The following is a 17258-nucleotide window of genomic DNA, read 5'->3' as shown; positions in this document are numbered from 1 at the left end:
GCGCCGCGCCCGCGCCGTACAGCTGCGCGTCGGGCGCTCCATGGCCGCGGCCGCCCCGGGCATCTCTATGGCAGCGGGCGCTGCCCGGGCCCGGCGGCGGGAGGATGCCCCTGGCTGCCTACTGCTTCCTGCGGGCCGTGGGCAAGGGCAGCTACGGGGAGGTGAGCCTGGCGCGGCACCGCCAGGACCGCAAGCAGGTAGCGAGGAGTTGGGCCGCGGAGCACGGCACGGTGGCGGCCGCGGCTCGGCGTGAGGGCAATGGCCGGGGCTGGGCAGGGCTGGGCTGGAGGTGCCGTGGGGTCTGGGTGGGCTGTGACCGGCACTCAGCTGTGGCCCGGCCTTGGCTGGCGGCACTGACACAGCCTTGGGCACGACCAGGCATGTGGCATCGTGTCGGGCTGCAAGTGTCACCATCACCAGGTGCTGGGATGTGGCTGCAGCTGCTCTTTCTGTTCTCTTCCCTTGTCTATAAGAACCATTATTAAAGGTGTGGAAAACACTCTTCATGGAAAGGTTTTGGTTGTGTCAAAGCAGAAGCACAAATATTTTTCTTGGAAAAATGGCATCATCTGTCTTCTCTGGCCAGAACAGAGGTGTTTGATAGGGAATGTAAAAAACATCCATAGAGCAGTGCCACAGAAACCTTGTGTGTGAGCCTCATGGCCGGGATTTTACTGGAGAGCATGGGAGAAGGTTTGAKCCCAGCAGAGATCAGAGGGTGTGTCCTTCCCGGATGAAGGGAGCTCCCTGGTTGGAAYCCAGAGGCGAGTCCTTGCCATCTTTGCCTGGGCAGCAGTGATGGCCGGACCTGTGCCCGCCAGGCCATCACCTGTGTAGTGACCATCACGGTGCATAGTCCAATGTCCTCAGAGTGTCTCTAACCTGCTCCTAAAGGTGAATTGAGGTGACTTTCACTTGGATGTAGGTCCTTGGATTTCATTGCTGTGCTGCTGATCATTMACATTGACAAGAGCCTTGCTTGCTATTGTTGTTTCATCATAAATATTTGGTGCAATTTGCTGTATTTTATATTTTGCCAACTTTTACAAACTTTCTTCTGTAGCACAATTATCAGGATTTTTTGTTGTGGCTTTGGCATAGAGCCACATGTTCTGTGAAAGGAATGTTTTATTTAAGCATATTTGCTGTTAACTGAATGCTGGGTTTTTTTGTGGAGAAGGTCAAGTAGCTTTAARTGTTTAAAACAAAACAAAATGGAATTTGTGCAGTTTGATATCAAATAAGGTGGAAGAGCATTGTAATAGGCTTCAGTAGAAAATCTTGCCAGGAGAACATGCTCATTAAACCAAATATAAGTGATCCCAAGTTTAAACTTATGTATGTGGTTTGTTGCATTTTGGTAGTGTATTTTCTAAAAGATGCTGATACAAGCTTAAATGGTTTCCATGCCCAAAGATAGAGTTGTAGCTGACTTGACACACAGAACACAGTAGTTGCAACATTTCTATTTTATTTTAAACTTTGATGATGCTGTACACAATTAGTTTTGTGATATTCCTCCTTGAAGATTTGCATCATCACAGGTTCTATCCAGCAGGCTTCTGGAACACAAAGTCACAAGGAACTGTGGATTTTCTGGGTAATTGGTTCCCTTGTTATATAGGGATGTCACCTCAACACTAATTAAATGTGCTGGGTAATTAATAGGCCCAGCCTGGAGARCAGACACTGAATYATCTCTSAGGATGCTAAAATTCAGCAAGYARAAATATTTTWWAAWTYTTGTTTTAAAACCTCTCTGATAAGAGCAGGTTTGAGTGTAACTATCACATAATTGTTCTGTGGGAAGATGATGCCCTAAAGGGATTTCTACAATATTTACATTAGGATAGGGCCAGGTCAGATTAAATATTGGTATTGTGGGTGATGAAAGTGTTCTGTGGATTTTATTGTCTCATGTTCAGCTTCATGAATGTTTTTGCTGAAACCTCAAATTCCTTAAAATTGCATTTAATGTAGTACATATTAAGGAAGTAGATAACGACTTTTGTACATAGCTTTGAAGAATTCTTGACCCATCTACATACAGAATAAAAGAGATTTAGGAATGAGCATAAGACCTTTTGTCTCTTTCAGATGGCTTTTATCATTTATTTACATGTGACTAAATACTTTCCTTATATATATTTAAGGGTATTATTGATGTGGCCTATTTGAGTGTAACTGTGGTGCACAAAAAGGTATTTCAGGCTTAAAAGATGAATGACAGACACACATTTAAAATGAAAATGGGGGAAAAAAAGAGAAGTGTGACATTAGTCAGAAGAAAGCAAAACACCGCAACATTTCTGAGCAGAGTTGTGTTCAGGTGGATGAATAGAACACATCTGTTCCATTTTTATGGTGTAATGGTAGAAAAGAAGAAATTGTGCATAACCTTCAGCCAAACTGCAGCCTGCATGTAGAATAACAAGTGGAGATTTCAAATACTGCATTTCCTTTAGGTCTGGGGAATTCCCTAGGGCTTCTGCAGTTACTTTAGTCTCTTAATGTATACCTTGCCGTGTCTTTTACAGTATGTCATCAAAAAGTTAAATCTTAAAAGTGCTTCCAGTCGCGAGAGGAGAGCAGCAGAGCAAGAGGCACAGCTCCTGTCCCAGCTGAGACACCCCAACATCGTCACCTACAGAGAGTCCTGGCAGGGGGACGATGGGCACCTGTACATTGTGATGGGCTTCTGYGAGGGGGGAGATCTCTACCACAAACTCAAAGAGCAGAAGGGCACACTCTTGCCTGAGAATCAGGTGGTGGAGTGGTTTGTCCAGATTGCCATGGCGCTGCAGGTACAATGAAGTGTCATTTTGTCACCTTCAGATATAAATTTAATTTGGCATTTTATGCATTTAAAAGTTCCAGCTAATCTGCAGTCTTTGGATTCCTGTTTGGCTGGGTCAGCATCTAAATACAATGGTTTTTAGTACATTAAAAATGGGTCATTGCAGTCAAATCAACTGTTTAAGTAAGAAATTGCTGACRTATTTTATGTCTATGTCTCTATAGCACTGTAGACAGTGGTTACCTCCAGGGTGTTTGCAACTCTTGTCTGAAATGCTTCTCTGGTTTGAAAGTTAGATTAAATTTGCAAAATGTAGTTTTGGAAAAAAAAAGAGGCAGATTATTTCAGAAGCATTTTGTGTTCAGTKTTTTTACTGCTGTTTTTCATGGTAAATTTAGACTACTAATTAATCATTTCTGTTATATCTTATCCCACTCTTTTAAGTTTGTAATTGGAGGTTATTGAACTTCAAAGGCATTTGTTACAGCAATAAAGTACAGATATAAATGTTAACACTAAAGAATAAGAAATTGGACAGAAAATTCTATGCTAAAATTGGCTACTGTGGTCAAGCATGCACAGGTCTATGGTATTGCCTGTTCTTGTTTATTATGACTAATTTTCTTCCCTCTTTACACAAAGATCACATTGTAATTTCCTCTGAAATTTTATACTTTGGAGTAAGATTGTCAAGAAATGAAAGCAGTAGAAAGTGAGTTAATCTTAATTTTACATTTTCATTTCATCTTTTCTGCTGATTTACAAGAGCCATGCAGGCAGATTTGGCTAAAGCAGTGCCAAGTTTCAAGCCTCTGCCTGTATCAGTCATTCTTAATGTTAATTCACCARTACTGTCTTAGCAGGGCACTCCTGACTCTGAGAGTGATTTATATGTTGCTTCTGCTTTTGTATTTTACCTCTTTCACTTGTGTAATGAGATATTACTTTCCAGTGTAAAAGCACCAATTAGGTGTTAATTAATCCTATTTATGTTGGTTTTTTCCCCTAGTATTTACATGAAAAGCACATTCTACACAGAGATCTTAAAACTCAGAATATTTTCCTGACACGAACAAATATAATCAAAGTGGGTGACCTGGGAATAGCCAGAGTGTTGGAAAACCAGTATGACATGGCCAGCACTCTCATAGGCACCCCGTACTACATGAGCCCTGAACTGTTTTCTAACAAACCCTACAACTACAAGGTACAGTATCAAAATGTCATTTCTCTTTTCTTAGGCACCATATTTTGTTTGTCTGAGAACATTACAGTCAKATCCATGKTTTTTAGTTTCTCATTGCTTCCAAGTCTTTTTAATCTTCACAAAGACCAAATRAAAAAATAGGAGAGAGATTTGTAGGAACCTTTATTTCTGGAGCTGTGTTTGGGAATTCATAGCACGTGATAAGTTATCACAGCCAAGGTGTTCAGCTGGCTGCCTGTACCTCTCACAGCTGCAGAGATATATGCTGATATTTCTGTTCCCATTCTGTATTAGATAGAGGTGCTTTCTAAATTTATTATATATACTAAATATATAAATGCCAGACAATAAGCTTTACATTCAAAAGTTTGTATTAGTCATTACAGCAGCATTAAAAAAAAGGAAAAGGAAATTTTAAGGAGAGGAATAAGCAGTATTGCTGTGAATTTAAAATAAAACAGAATAAAACAAACATGTTCAGCTCTTGCTGCAAACCACACACAATGTAAATATGAATGTCTGCAATGAGCAAGAACTGAGGTGAAACTTCTTCCAATGAAAAAATCAAGATTTTTCTTTATGGTTAGGACTGATAGTGTACTAAAAAAGGAAACAAGCACCATCTCGCCACTCCCCCCCCAGCTAATTTCTACACTTCCTTTTGGAAAAAAATTGGGGGTATGTGTAAGGAAATGGTTCACTTGGTCAAAATTAAAAATACAAGAGTGAGATTTAAGAAAAAAGTTTGTAATGGAATTTGGACTTAATTAGGTTAGTGTCATTAAAGGCCTCTTTGAAAGCATGTGACTAAGTCCAGAGATAAAACCTGTACAAYTAAAAAGAAGTTCCCAAACATTTTCTCTTCCCCTTTTTTTTCAGTCTGATGTTTGGGCCTTGGGCTGCTGTGTTTATGAGATGGCTACACTGAAACATGCCTTCAATGCCAAGGACATGAACTCCTTGGCTTATCGAATTATTGAAGGAAAGGTAAAAACGCCTAATTTTTTTTTACGTGCTTGGATTTTCTATCTAGAAATTGAGATGATCTTTTCTAATCAGCAGTATTGCATGGAGTTAGAAACAGTTGCATGTAACATGCATCATCATATATATTGTAAGACTGGTRTTTTGTGGTGGTGTATGATGTGATGATACCAGACCAAGGAGTTATTTCTTTGTAGACATGGCTAGAGTTTCTTSTTACCTCTTCATGTAATGAATATACTGATTAATTTTCAAAGTTCGGAGATTACTTGATTTGCTTCTGTTTTTGCATAARCATTGCATAAAAATTAAATTACAGTGGGATGCCATTTTCCTGTTATGTAAGATTAGCTTATTTAAGCATCTTCTTGGTTTTGGCATGTACTGAAGTTAATATGGATTTATTTTATCTAAATTTTTAAGCCTATTTACAGAACTTTTACTACTGATATTAATAAAATTATGTATACTTCTTAGACAAACACTTGGAATTTCAATATTTTGTTTAAGCAGTTGGGTAGCTTTCAGCATTTGAACAATGAGTCTGTTTTTTCATCCASACTATGTAGCTGACCATAACTGTCACACTGCATTCTAGCAGTAGCCCCTGTTGATRAATATTTTAAATAATACCAGGCTTCCCTTTCCTTTCCCAGCTGCCACCCATGCCAAAGGATTACAGCCCACAGCTGGTAGAAATAATACAAACTATGCTCAGTAAAAAACCTGAGGAACGACCTAGTGTGAAAAGCATCCTGCGGCAGCCRTATATCAAACAACAGATTTCTTTGTTTTTGGAAGCCACAAAGGCGTAAGACATTTTCATTTGAGTGATTCTGTGCAAAATATTCATGTTATTGTCTGGTTTTTACAACTTTTCCTGGGTTTTGTAGCAGGATAAAATATGTTTTGTTATGTGCAGCTACAAAGCACATGAAAATGAATGTCTTTGAATTCTTTGAGAAAGATGAGGAAATTAGAGGGGAAAATAGATTTTTCTGCAAATGCAGAATAAAACTGCATAGTGCTTAGGAATACAGAATTGGTAGAAAACATGCACATTTCCACATGGTTCTTGAGGCCATTTATCAWCTGGGAGTTGAAAAAACAAGTTCCTTTTGATATACACTGATACAATTATTTTTCTTTGTCAGGTTTAGTCAGTTGTTTTACTGTTTCCAGATAGAACTGACCTTGGTGCTCTGCTGAGCAAGTGCACATTGCTGGCGAAGTCTGAATTGTTTTTTTAAGCTCCTTTTCTAGAATTGAAAATGAGGGTCCTTCGCACAGTCTGTTGAAAAACCTCAATATCTGATACTCTCTATCTGAAAACCCTTTAGTAGAGTGGATTTTTTCTTTATAATTAGTATAATCTAAAGAAATATCCTAAGACCCAATTGATAGTGATTGAATGAGCAACTTTCATTTTCTTTACAGGAAAGCTGCTAGAAATCATAAGAAAACAGTGAATTCTAAACCTAAAGATCCTTGTTCTGTCATCTCAGCAAAGAATGAATCTCACAGCAGGAATGTTACACACCAAAACCACTCCTCTGAGCAAGCCAGAAAATACAAAATCGTAAGATACAGGGTATTTTTCACCTTAAAAAAAAAAGCAACAAAACCCAAATTCCTCTTGCTTTTTTTTTCTAGATAAAAACTACAGTTTTTAAGAGGTGCCTAGAGCATTCCTGAGAACATTAGATCTGAATCCCAGCAATGTGTAACATTCATATTAGGGAAGGAAGTGTTTTTAGTGAAGAGTGGAAGTAATTAAACAGCTTTGGATCAGTGAAATTAATTGCAAAGTCTATTAGATATTAACAACACCTTAAAATGGTTAATCTTGTGCATGCTTTTTGTTTTCTGTAATGAGTCTGCTGTTCTGGGTTTAGCTTTCAGTGTTGTACTACACTATGTTTATTCAGCATTTCATCTTAAGAACTGTTGGAGCTTGTTGGCTCCTCCCTTACAGAAAAATCAAGGGAGTACAAATTTCCTTTCAAGCTCCTGGTGAAAATAAGTGTAATCAATGTGTATAAACCAATATCTAAAATAGACCATTTGCAAATCTGTATCACTTTAAAAATACGGGTTGTGACTTTTGTAATTGATCATAATTTCTTTTCCCTTTACATGCTCTGGTATGTTCCTGATTTTCTTGAGGAGCTTAGATAATTCTTTCATATGTGTGTAAAACCCAAAAGGTAATAACTTTTTTTTTCTTTTAATTCTAGGATGAAGAAGATTGCATCATCAAATGCAAAGACACCAAATTTTGTCCCTCTGAGAAAACAGCTGTTGAGTTGGAAAGAAAATCATACAATAATGATGTGAACAACTTGGGAGACTCCATAGCTACAGTCAGTGGAGTGAGCATTGATCTCTCACCATCTGAAAGGATGAAGCATGGCAGTGAGAAATGTGGCAGGGAGCGTGTTCCAGAGAAGAATAAAGCAAAGCATTTCCACGTTCCAGGCCCTTCTAAAATAACATCTAACAACCCACCAGTTAAGGAAGATGGACAACAGCAAAGAACAAAACAGGCTTTTAAAGCTGAAAGTGTTGAGTCTAAGCCATCTTCTATTGACTCTGTAGAAGATGAWGATGACACTTTGAAACTCCTGCAGCCTCTATCAAAAGACCAAAAGCAAACTSATGTGGTAATGTATTTATGCTTCTTTGAAGCAGATTTAACCAGTGGCCAGCTCTTAAAATTTAGACAACTGCTGCACATTTTGCTGCACATGTTGCTGTGCAACATTTTTCTGTCAAAGTAGGATGTTGCTGATGCTATTACTGAGATTCTTAATTATTCTTCTTAGTTAGGAGCCTTGGTTTCAGATTTGCAAATTATGAAGTAGTTTTGGGTTTACATCTCTCTAGATGATTGGAATTCTGTTTTTACAGGGGAAAAAAAATGCTTTTCCAGCTGAGAACAAAGAGGGTGAGAACAGTTTTGTTCTGCATTGTAAATAGGCCTGAATAATCTTGATTTGAAGGGGGGGCTAATTGGTAGTGATTGTCTTTTCACTGTATTTTGGTCTRCCATGAGATTTTTAATGATAAGTAATTATTTATTTCAGAGTTTGGATTCTACTGACAAGCTGCTAGCACCCTTTGTTCCTGTTGGAAATCAAGTAAGTGACCTTCTTTAAAGATTGAGTTTAAAGATGCTGATGCACCAGGTATTTCTTCTGTCTATCAAGTAAAAATTTATTGTGATTGTACCTGTGCTGTGTTAAGGTGGTTGCAGTCCAAATTGTAAAGTGGCCTATTTTGATTTTTTTAAGTATGTCTGTGTAAACCTGGAAATGATATGTCTAAATTTTTTTAAAATACTTTTACTTATTAGAATGATGTCAGTCATGGAGCTTCAGGAAATGCTCAAGGGAAAATGACCTTCTACTTGCAGCCCTACAGCTCTGTCAGTGAACCCTCTCTCTCACGGCAGCAGCACAAGAGAGAGCTTGCTGAAAGCTGCTCAGAGAAGGTGCAGATACTTGAAAAATACTTCTCCTCTTTCCTTTAAGACTCCTGTGTTTTTCCTCTTTAAACGTGGGACCTATTTTTTAAAAAAGGGTGGGTGTTTTAATGCTGTTCTTGTTTCATGTGTGTCTGTATAACTTCATTGGTARCAAATGCAGTTCACTGAAGGTGACTGTTAGAAGCAGTAAATCTGAAAATCCCAATAACCCTCATGGGGATGAGGTGGGTGTGCCAGATGGTCTGTGCCTTTGCTGGGCTGCAGTCTAGGAAATTCCATCAGAACTTCTCACTTGTTTGTGACTGCAAGCCAGTACCTTCTGGATAAGGCTTCTTGTGGTGGGTAGTAGCTTAGTAGTTACACACTTAGAACAGATGTGTAATGGCTGCCCTGAGCTTCTGAGTGCAAACTGTMGGAAAAAAATATTGGCATGCACAGAGAATAGAGCTCCTGTCAATTCTTCCACACTGAGCAGGGAGATTTCTTTGGGGAATGTCAATGGCTACACAAGGCCAGAGAAGAGGGTGATTGATGATTGATAACCTGTTTTTCTCTTTGCATGTTGCTGTTTGCAGGTAGTGACAGTTGTTGCAAAGGCATTGGCTGAAAAGTAGTATGGGAGGAGGGGGATGAGATGTAGGGATGGAGAGAAGGAAGTGGAGGCAATGAGATGTGGAGAGGGAAGGATGAAGTTGGGAGATGTGAARAAGTTACAGTAGGATTYAAAATCACTGGCATCCAGCTTTACCATGCAAGAATGTCTTCTAGATTGCAGAATACTTGAACTTTTAGTTTTAAAAAAAGTAATTCTTGCTCACTTCTCTGTCAAGTTCAGAGCAGTTTCTCCTCGACCTCTACCTGTTCCTTCTGATGTGACTGCAAAGACAGCCCAGAATGGTGCAGAGCATCCAGAGCCTGCAAATAGTGCCAAAACCAATCAAGCAGCCATTCCGAAGGTTAGTGATGAATACTGTGTCTGCTTGTTTTTGTCTTATTCCTTCTGAGCAGTTTGTTCTCTGAGTGTATGCATAGTGAGTAAAGAAATGTGTAGTAGCCTCCTACCTTGTGGAAGCCCAGTCAAGCACCTGTCAGTGTGGGATGAGTCTTACTGTGCCTTGGAGGTCAGAAGCCCCTTTTCTAGACCCCAGATTGGTCTCATTGAAGACAGCTTTGTAATAAATAATTAAGCAATAATTAATAGCTCTTTCTCCCATGTTGAAAAGTATTTTTTGCTTAATAGCAGATTAGAAAACAAAAGCTATAATAGTGATTGCAAATGAATATCAAATTAACTTCCTTTGAAGGAACGGCCCTTGTCAGCAAGAGAGCGAAGGAGGCTGAAACAGTCTCGGGAGATGCTTCCCTCTGGTAATTTTTATCTTTACATGTTAACATTTTATGTCTAAGTAGGCTAATAACTTCTTTGTTAAGAAGTTATAACTTCTTGTCTGTCYTTCATTGCCTTTAGAAAGGTACACTAATGATCTAATTCTGTGTTAAATAAAACTTTCTGTTTACACATCTATATTTTTATGCTTTTTWGTTATGTTCAATTGTGTTCTGTGTYGACAACTAGTTTTTGAAATGTACCTGAAATGTAGAATATTCACTTTTAGACAAAAGCTTCAGTGTTTTCTCTTAGGTGAATACTTACCTGCCTGTTTTCTGCCAGGTGATAGATTTTTTTTCTTGCATGAGCTTGAAACTAATCCAGAATACATGCAGTGTCATTGTAAATATTGTTAAAACATCATCCTTCCAGTGGTTCCAGCGAGACAATCATTAAATGGTGCAGTAGTTGAAGCAAAATCACTAGTGGAAAATTGTGTTAAAGTTCATCAGTCCTCATCAGATCCCAATATTTCTCAGGTAAACCTTGTTGAAAGTATTTCTTCCATGTAAGAATAGTAATTTATGCCATATTGCTGAATTTCTTTCAACTGTTAGAATTTTTGTCATTTATTCCCTCTTCCCTTAGAGAAAGAGAGAAGCCCATTGCCTGTCTGATGATGATTTAAGCTCTTCCACAAGCTCTACAGACAAGTCCGATGGTGATTCCAAGGAGAGGTATGTATTTTGTTTAATATTGTGCAAGAGTTTTCACTGCTGTACTGGACCTTGACTTGGAGTGGGAAAAAAATGGTTTTCATACTTTATCTCTTCATAGTGAGTGATTGAAAAAGTATGTGACGTATAAAGTAATATAGCTCCATTTTGTTGTTGTCTCTGTGACTGTACACCTTCCATGCTGAACTTTCTGGGCCATGTGATTGTGTACTTCTGGTTTTTGTGAACTGTAGCTTCCCATGAAACCAGTCTTCCAGCTCCAAAGGATSTTTACTGTCAGGATGCTTTAAAAGCACAAATTAAAAGGTGCCAATATGCTTCCTTTCCACTGTAAATGAGGCTGAATTTATTTCTGATTTTGTCAGCTTTCAAAAGATGTGATTTTTTGTATTACCACAGTGAGTAGTAGGATTATGTGTTTTTGCAGTGACCAGGCTCTGAGCCTTTGTTAGATTAAATCGTCCCAATGTTGCTATTGATAAAAGTGCACCACAAGAAGTAATTTAACATGGAATACTTACTAGGACCTCACTACACTTATTAAATATCCTTGGAATGCAGGGTGGAARTTGCATTATGATGGTGACTGAATTATTTCTTCCTCCTCTCCTAGGAAAAACATGAATGAAATGAATGACTTGGTGCAGCTAATGACGTGGACACTGAAAATGGACTCCAAGGAGAACTCKGAGTGCTGTGTAACCTCAACACCAGAGTTTAAACTTCATAGAAAATATCGAGATACTTTGATATTGCATGGAAAAACACCTGATGAATCAGAGGATTTAAAAATGGAAGAGATTCCTTCAGGTCTGTTATTCTGGGATTCTGTGGCAATACTTTAGTGACATCCCATATTCTTCTGCAGAGTATGAAAATTGCACTGGAAGTAATTACTACGGCATTGATTTTTTGATTGTATTTTATTTTTAATAGATATGTTATCAGTCCCTTACAAGATTAGGAGAATGGTTGAAATCCTGAGATCTGATCTGGTACAAGGATTGGGAGTGAAACTTCTTGAGAAGGTGTACAGAATCATGGAAGAAGATGATGAAGCAAAAAGAGAGGTGAATGTTTTTCGTAATAAAATTCTTTAATTTATTTACAATCCTAGATAAAAGAGCAGGGTCTTTAAACTATTGATATGGAGTAAACCTAAACTATTGATATGGAGTAAACCTTGATTCCAAAAAGTCTTTATGGGTAGGCAAGGGCCCAATGTATTGTAATTTTCACTCTTGAAGTTTGATTGTAGATGTAGACTATGTTTAACTGCAACTTCTTCTGCAACTATGTTGCAATTGCAACATCAGAGCTTTAGACCAGTGCCACGGTCCCTGAGTTTGGGGAAGATGCAAAGGATGCAAATAATTTTACTCTCTGCTGTTTCTCCAATAATAATTTCTTCTGTCTGTCAAATATTTGCCTTGACATTACTTGCCATATGCCCCTTATGTCCAAAATAAGAAATAGTTTAACATCAATTCCCAAGAGATGAATGCTCTATTGGGAGGAGAACCTCCAGCTCCTTTGTCCAAAAGCTTGCTTAAGCCTACCCGTGCATATTTCATTTGTAACCTGTGAAGACCTTATATTTTAAATTTTTGGGTGGGATTTGAAAGTCTCTTGCCTTTAGACAACAATGACTTYCATTTTTCTTCTCTCCCATCTACATTGCCAAGCTTCACATGCTGCTTTCAGATGAATGCTTTGGTATTTTTTTGTTAATATTTTGGCAGCTCCTGCTTTTTTTCAGTGTCAGTAGATGTAACGGTTTTGTTTTGTGTGTTCTAAACAGTTGCAKTTGCGGGAACACATGGGAGCCAAGTACGTGAGCTACAGCGCGAAGGCTCGGCACCTGAAATTTCTTGAAGAAAATGTGAAGCTCTGACCAGAAACTTTTCCTTAGAGAAAAGAACTGTTTTCTAGCTCCTTTGATAGACTGGACCAATTTACAAAGCACAGTTATCCATTGATCTCCTTTGCTGGAATAAGGAGGTGAACTAGCAGAAAGCGTTAAGAGTTTGTAGTAGTACTTTCCACGTTAAAATGTGAACCAGGCTATCACTTTCTCAGAAGAGAAACTTTCTTTTTTATTATCTTAACGAAAYTTTTAGAAGTTGCTTTTCATAGATGAAAATAGGGGTGGATACAACATTTTGTATACTAAGGAGCGTCAAAAAGGATTAGGTTTTGGTTTGAATTTGTCATAGAGAAAGGTTTTTGGTATGGTCTCATACTAAATACAGTAACAAAATCTCTTGCTAAGACTCTGGTGTGATAAACTATATGCTATTATATCACATAGTTTTGAAAATTTAGCATGAAGAGAGAATTACTAATTTTTGTGGAATTCAAGGTCCTCAGGTTCTGTAAATTGCCAAGTCCAAGTGCTGAGTGGCCGCTGTACTACTTGTAAGGAGAGACTTTGTTCTTGTGTTTTGTTGCTGAGGCAGCCACCAAGGTGGGGGAAAGCATTTGGTAACTGGATAAAGTAAGTCTGAAACTGTTTGAAAGGAATGGTTACCATGGTCCCAGATGGAGAAATCCCTTTGCCTTACAAATACTAATTCCTTTTAGGAATGAAGGTGCCCAAGACCAGAACCACTTYGGGAAAAGATAAAACCATTATTTTTCTTCGTTTGMATCCAGAGTYTCTYGCTACACCCACCTAGGCATTTTGTRTACCATCCCTASAGGAAAAGCAYGTTTTTTAAAGAATAAAGGGAATTGAATTTGTAAAATAAAATTATAAATGAACATCCTGTCTCTTYTCCTGACTGTAGCTGAAATATTGTAACTTCTAGCACCTGTGAGGGAGGTTACTAACATCACAGTAGTTAAAAATACCATACCTATGGATCCTGCAGCCTCTTACACCCTTACATGATCAAGTTACAATGTTTCAACAGCTATTGTATTTTGCAGAGGCAAAATGTTACTTGCTCTTCCCAGGGAAATTTATTTTAAACAAAACCTGCCACTCTGCAGTCTCCTATCCTAGAACAGTTATTTTCAGAGCTGTGGGGTATGTACCATTTCACAGTATTTGTTACAACCTGGCACTACCGAAAGGTTTTTTTTACACATGGTTAGAAATATTTCAGTAGAAGTCCAGCTGTTTATTATCTTCTAAGCTATGGCAAGAGCTTAACTAGACACCATTTGATTCACTAAGTTCCTATTTACTAAAATACTTAAGATGTGACCTCCAGTAGCCTTCTGAAGTTAATCCCAGCATCCCTGTGTTCCCAGTGACTTTTCTGAAACTCCAGACCCAATTTCAAGCCTTCATGCTCCCTGCAGAACTTGGTTGTACTCATGGTTGTRTAGAAAGTACTAAGAAAAAAACCCAAACACTAAACCAAGAAATATCTTGCAGTGAAAATMCATTTAACAAAATTTAACAAAATAGCAGCATGGAGAACCACACTGTTTAGCTTTTAGAATGTCTCTTTGGCTTCCTCTCTGCTGCCTTCTTCTCTTCTGTGCCTGACTCCTGGACAGGCAGCCACTTGAGGGGATTGCGGCGGTACATGGGCCATGGAGGCAGTGTCAGCTGAGGGCAAAGGCACGAGTCAGAACATGGACACTGAGATGCTAAACAGTTGTTTTGTACAGCTTATTAGGAAAACCTTAATCCCTAACTAGTTATCAGATAGTCTGAAGAAAAATCATACAATTTCATATAAAAAGGCACATACATTTACAGCTTATATTTTACAGTCATGCTTAAGAATATGACTATAGCACCCCAGGTGAGCAGCTCCCATCTTGAAGAAAAGAAAGATCCTCCTGGACTCCTGAAGTGACACCAGCAGTCCAGCCATGCATTGGGACTCTCCCTTTACCTGGCATCAGGGGTAAGTAACTCTAGCCAGACTGACTCGGGGATGTTTAAGGAGCAGCTGGATGATGATGACAGAGGCTTTTCTAAACAGTCCTCTGTGTGTGTGTGTCTTAAGTAGTGATTGGTCAAATTGTGCTGTGTCTGAATGCTTGAAAGGTATAAGAAACATGTGAAAACTGGATTGGGACAAAAGGAATGGGACACCTCTCATGTATTATTAAGGCATTACTCCTGCAAATCCATACTCTGCCTCCTTGTCCCTCTTCCTCAGTCAGCAGGGGACAAGCTGCTACTGCACAGAAAKCTTCCCTGTCCTTTCCATTATCAATGCTGTCAGATGGACTTAACACTACTTTTAATCAAAATGAAAAATGAACTCAAAAGTGGTATTAAATTGCAAAAATTCTGCTGGCATTTCAAAAAATGCACTTAATGGCCTGCAAAACATTTCATACAGATCAGAGAAAGTACAAATACATGTTAATAAATCTAAATTACATAACAAACATTAATCTGTACTGACAGGACCTTAATTTAACTATTATTCTGGATTAAATAGTGCATGTATATTCTGGTTTGGGGAAAAAACATTCTTACCAAGCATGATAATGCAAATCCAGCCATAACAATGTAAACAGTCCATCCAAACTGTTCAGTGATGTATCCATAGATGAAACCAATTACCTGGAAAAATAAATTTAAAAAAAATCAAACTTTAGATGAAGAAAAATATTTCCCATGACATGATGAARTTGCAGGGGGTGGATTTAGGAAGGAAAACACAGGTTTTTGAAAGCATAGTTCATACATGTTTCTAAGCTTTTCAAAATTGCAGGCCAACAATGAAAGTAAAAGATGGGAAGAAGTTTTAATCCATGATAATCCCTCTGACTTTGTCTAAAGTCTTTGTTTTAGTGACCCGAAACAATAAGAAAAGTATTTGTAAGATCAGAAAACAAAATAGTCCTTTATGTTCTCACCCACAGGTCTAGTATACTTACTGCAGAGACAAGAATGATCCCTTGAAAAATCTGTTCTGCTAATTTTTGGCCCTTGTAGTCCTGTAGAAAGAGACACTTTTTAGTCAGTTATTCAAAACACAAACCTGCCCACTTAACTCTTTCAGGTTAGATCCTACAGTCTACCTGACCATGGGTTCTCAGCGTTTTTGTTCAATTTTCAAACCAGATTGGAATTATTTTTCTTACAGTGTCTGAAAACACCTCCTCTGCAGGCTTGACCACATCACCTAGAAACAGAAGCAAGCACTGTCTGATCAGGGTAAGTAATGCAAGTTCAAAATATCATTGTAGTCATCTTAACATCACTAAGTAAAAGCTGTGTCACCACAGAAGAGGGTATGCCTGAGAGGGCACRGTGTGAGTGGCAGCTGTGTTTTGGATATAAGTAACTCCATGGTGGGTGCCAAGAAGATGGTGCYAGACTCTCTTCAGTGGTGCCCAGCAAYAGGCAACAGGACAAGTAGCAATGGTCAWAAACTAAAACACACCAAATTCCACCTCAACAGGAGGAAGAATTTTATGTTGAAGATGGCAGAGTGTTGGGACAGGCTGCCTAGAAAGGTCGTGGAGTGCCTTTCTTTGGAGACATTYCAAATCCACCTGGATGCATTTCTGCTCCAGGTGACCCTGCTTTGGCAGGCTTGGACTGGATGATGTCCAGAGGTTCCTTCCAAATCCAAACTAATCTATGATTACACGACTTTAGAAAACGTGGCTCTCTGGGAGCACAAGCTGCCTTCTGCCCGTCTATWGCGCAGGCAGGAAGACACAGAGGGGCTTCCCTTTACAGCATCTGAAAGTCCCAACTCCCAGGTCAAAAATCCAAATTATATGGATTTATGCTGCATCCCCCTAGTCGTGCCTCCTACGATCGCGCAGGGGCTGCTGTGCCTGCGCCCGGCCGTGTCGCCGGGCGGGCAGGGGACACTAAACCCGCGCCCGGCCGTGTCGCCCGCAGTGCCCCGGTGCCGAGGCGCGGGCGGGCCCTACCATCTGCGTGGGGATGGAGCGAAACACGCTCAGCATGGCGGCGGCGCCTCTCCGGCTTCTTCCCGCTCCTCCTCGCAGCCGTCTCCCCGCTCGCGGTCGGGGCCTTGCTGTTGGCGGGGCGCGGCGCGGCGGCTCCGCTGGTAGCGGCGCTGGTGGCGGCGGAGCGGAAGGCGGCTGCTGAGCTGGCCGGAAGCGCGCCCCGTCCGCCCCGCCCAGAGCTCCGTCGGGCGGGGGTGCCGCCTCCAGCCCCGGCCATCGTCTCCGCGACGCCGCTGGCGCTCCGCGGCTGCTCCGGTTTCCTCTCACTGTCCCGCTCCCCGCCGGGACGCGTCTCCTCGGCAACGGCCGCTTCGCCCCGCAGGACCCCGGCGGAGGCGCTTTCCCCGGCAAGTGCGAGGCGCCGCGGGGCCGCCTGTGGGGAATCCGCACTGACTCGGCAGCCCGCCGGCCGCCCTCCCGCCCGAGCCTCGGGCTCGCCTCGTAGAGCCCCGAGCGCCTCCGCGGCCCCGGTATTGCGGCGGGTGAGCGCGGTGCGGGTCCGGCAGCGGGCTGCGGTCAGGCACCGTGACGGGCACCCGCGGCCGCACGGGCGGTCCGTGAGGGGCAGGGGCGCCGCGGGTGGTGCCGGGGAGCCGGGCACGGGCCCGCCGGCCCCGGAGCGGGGCTGTGCCCTCCGAGCAGCCCGGGGAGCGCGGTGTGCGCTGTGGGGAGCAGGCGGAGCGGCGCGGTGTGTGTTTCATTGTGCTCCGTGACTATCCCTGTGCAGAGCCCGTTCTGTCAGTGCCCCCAGCCCGGCTGCCGCGTGTCGCTGAGGCACCGGCCGTGTCTGTGCGGCACCGGCTCTGTCTGTG

General features: G+C 40.9%; 3 protein-coding genes across 6 annotated transcripts in view; 2 read left to right on the top strand and 1 right to left on the bottom strand.

Annotated features, from left to right (window-relative positions):
- On the top strand, positions 1 to 13065 carry NEK4 (NIMA related kinase 4). 2 transcript variants are annotated; one of them, XM_057374814.1, is made up of 16 exons: positions 1 to 197; positions 2538 to 2804; positions 3807 to 4004; positions 4884 to 4991; positions 5645 to 5799; positions 6426 to 6567; positions 7226 to 7651; positions 8075 to 8128; positions 8344 to 8481; positions 9306 to 9431; positions 9780 to 9843; positions 10238 to 10344; positions 10454 to 10542; positions 11156 to 11352; positions 11479 to 11612; positions 12344 to 13065. In XM_057374814.1, the coding sequence occupies exons 1-16, from the start codon at positions 105 to 107 to the stop codon at positions 12434 to 12436; spliced, it is 2391 nt and encodes a 796-aa protein (XP_057230797.1). In that variant the 5' UTR covers positions 1 to 104; the 3' UTR covers positions 12437 to 13065. The 2 variants fall into 2 exon arrangements, with proteins under 2 accessions (XP_057230797.1, XP_057230798.1); XM_057374815.1 differs by lacking the exon at positions 8344 to 8481 and having other exon boundaries at positions 2 to 197.
- On the bottom strand, positions 12302 to 16678 carry SPCS1 (signal peptidase complex subunit 1). 2 transcript variants are annotated; one of them, XM_057374819.1, is made up of 4 exons: positions 16408 to 16598; positions 15397 to 15456; positions 14993 to 15079; positions 12302 to 14104 (listed from the first exon to the last, which is right to left on the bottom strand). In XM_057374819.1, exons 1-4 carry the CDS (start codon positions 16441 to 16443, stop codon positions 13982 to 13984), a joined length of 306 nt encoding a protein of 101 aa, XP_057230802.1. In that variant the 5' UTR covers positions 16444 to 16598; the 3' UTR covers positions 12302 to 13981. The 2 variants fall into 2 exon arrangements, with proteins under 2 accessions (XP_057230802.1, XP_057230801.1); XM_057374818.1 differs by lacking the exons at positions 12302 to 14104; positions 14993 to 15079 and adding an exon at positions 15541 to 15644 and having other exon boundaries at positions 15394 to 15456; positions 16408 to 16678.
- Positions 16679 to 16723: 45 nt separating this feature from the next.
- Positions 16724 to 17258, top strand: part of GLT8D1 (glycosyltransferase 8 domain containing 1) — a 9143-nt gene continuing 8608 nt past the window's right edge. The window contains exon 1 of one of the 2 annotated variants that reach the window (XM_057374816.1): positions 16724 to 16793. The gene's annotated coding sequence lies outside the window, so the exon portion shown is untranslated. Of the gene's footprint in view, positions 16794 to 16821; positions 16929 to 17258 lie in introns of those variants that run through there. The other variant, XM_057374817.1, reaches the window with a different exon arrangement.

The sequence above is a fragment of the Malurus melanocephalus genome, unplaced genomic scaffold (assembly GCF_030028575.1).
Source record: "Malurus melanocephalus ecotype Western Australia unplaced genomic scaffold, MMel_1.1 scaffold_233, whole genome shotgun sequence".
NCBI classification, from domain to species: domain Eukaryota; kingdom Metazoa; phylum Chordata; class Aves; order Passeriformes; family Maluridae; genus Malurus; species Malurus melanocephalus.
Note: the sequence above shows the minus strand (reverse complement) of the source record. Positions and strands in the feature narration are given on the sequence as shown.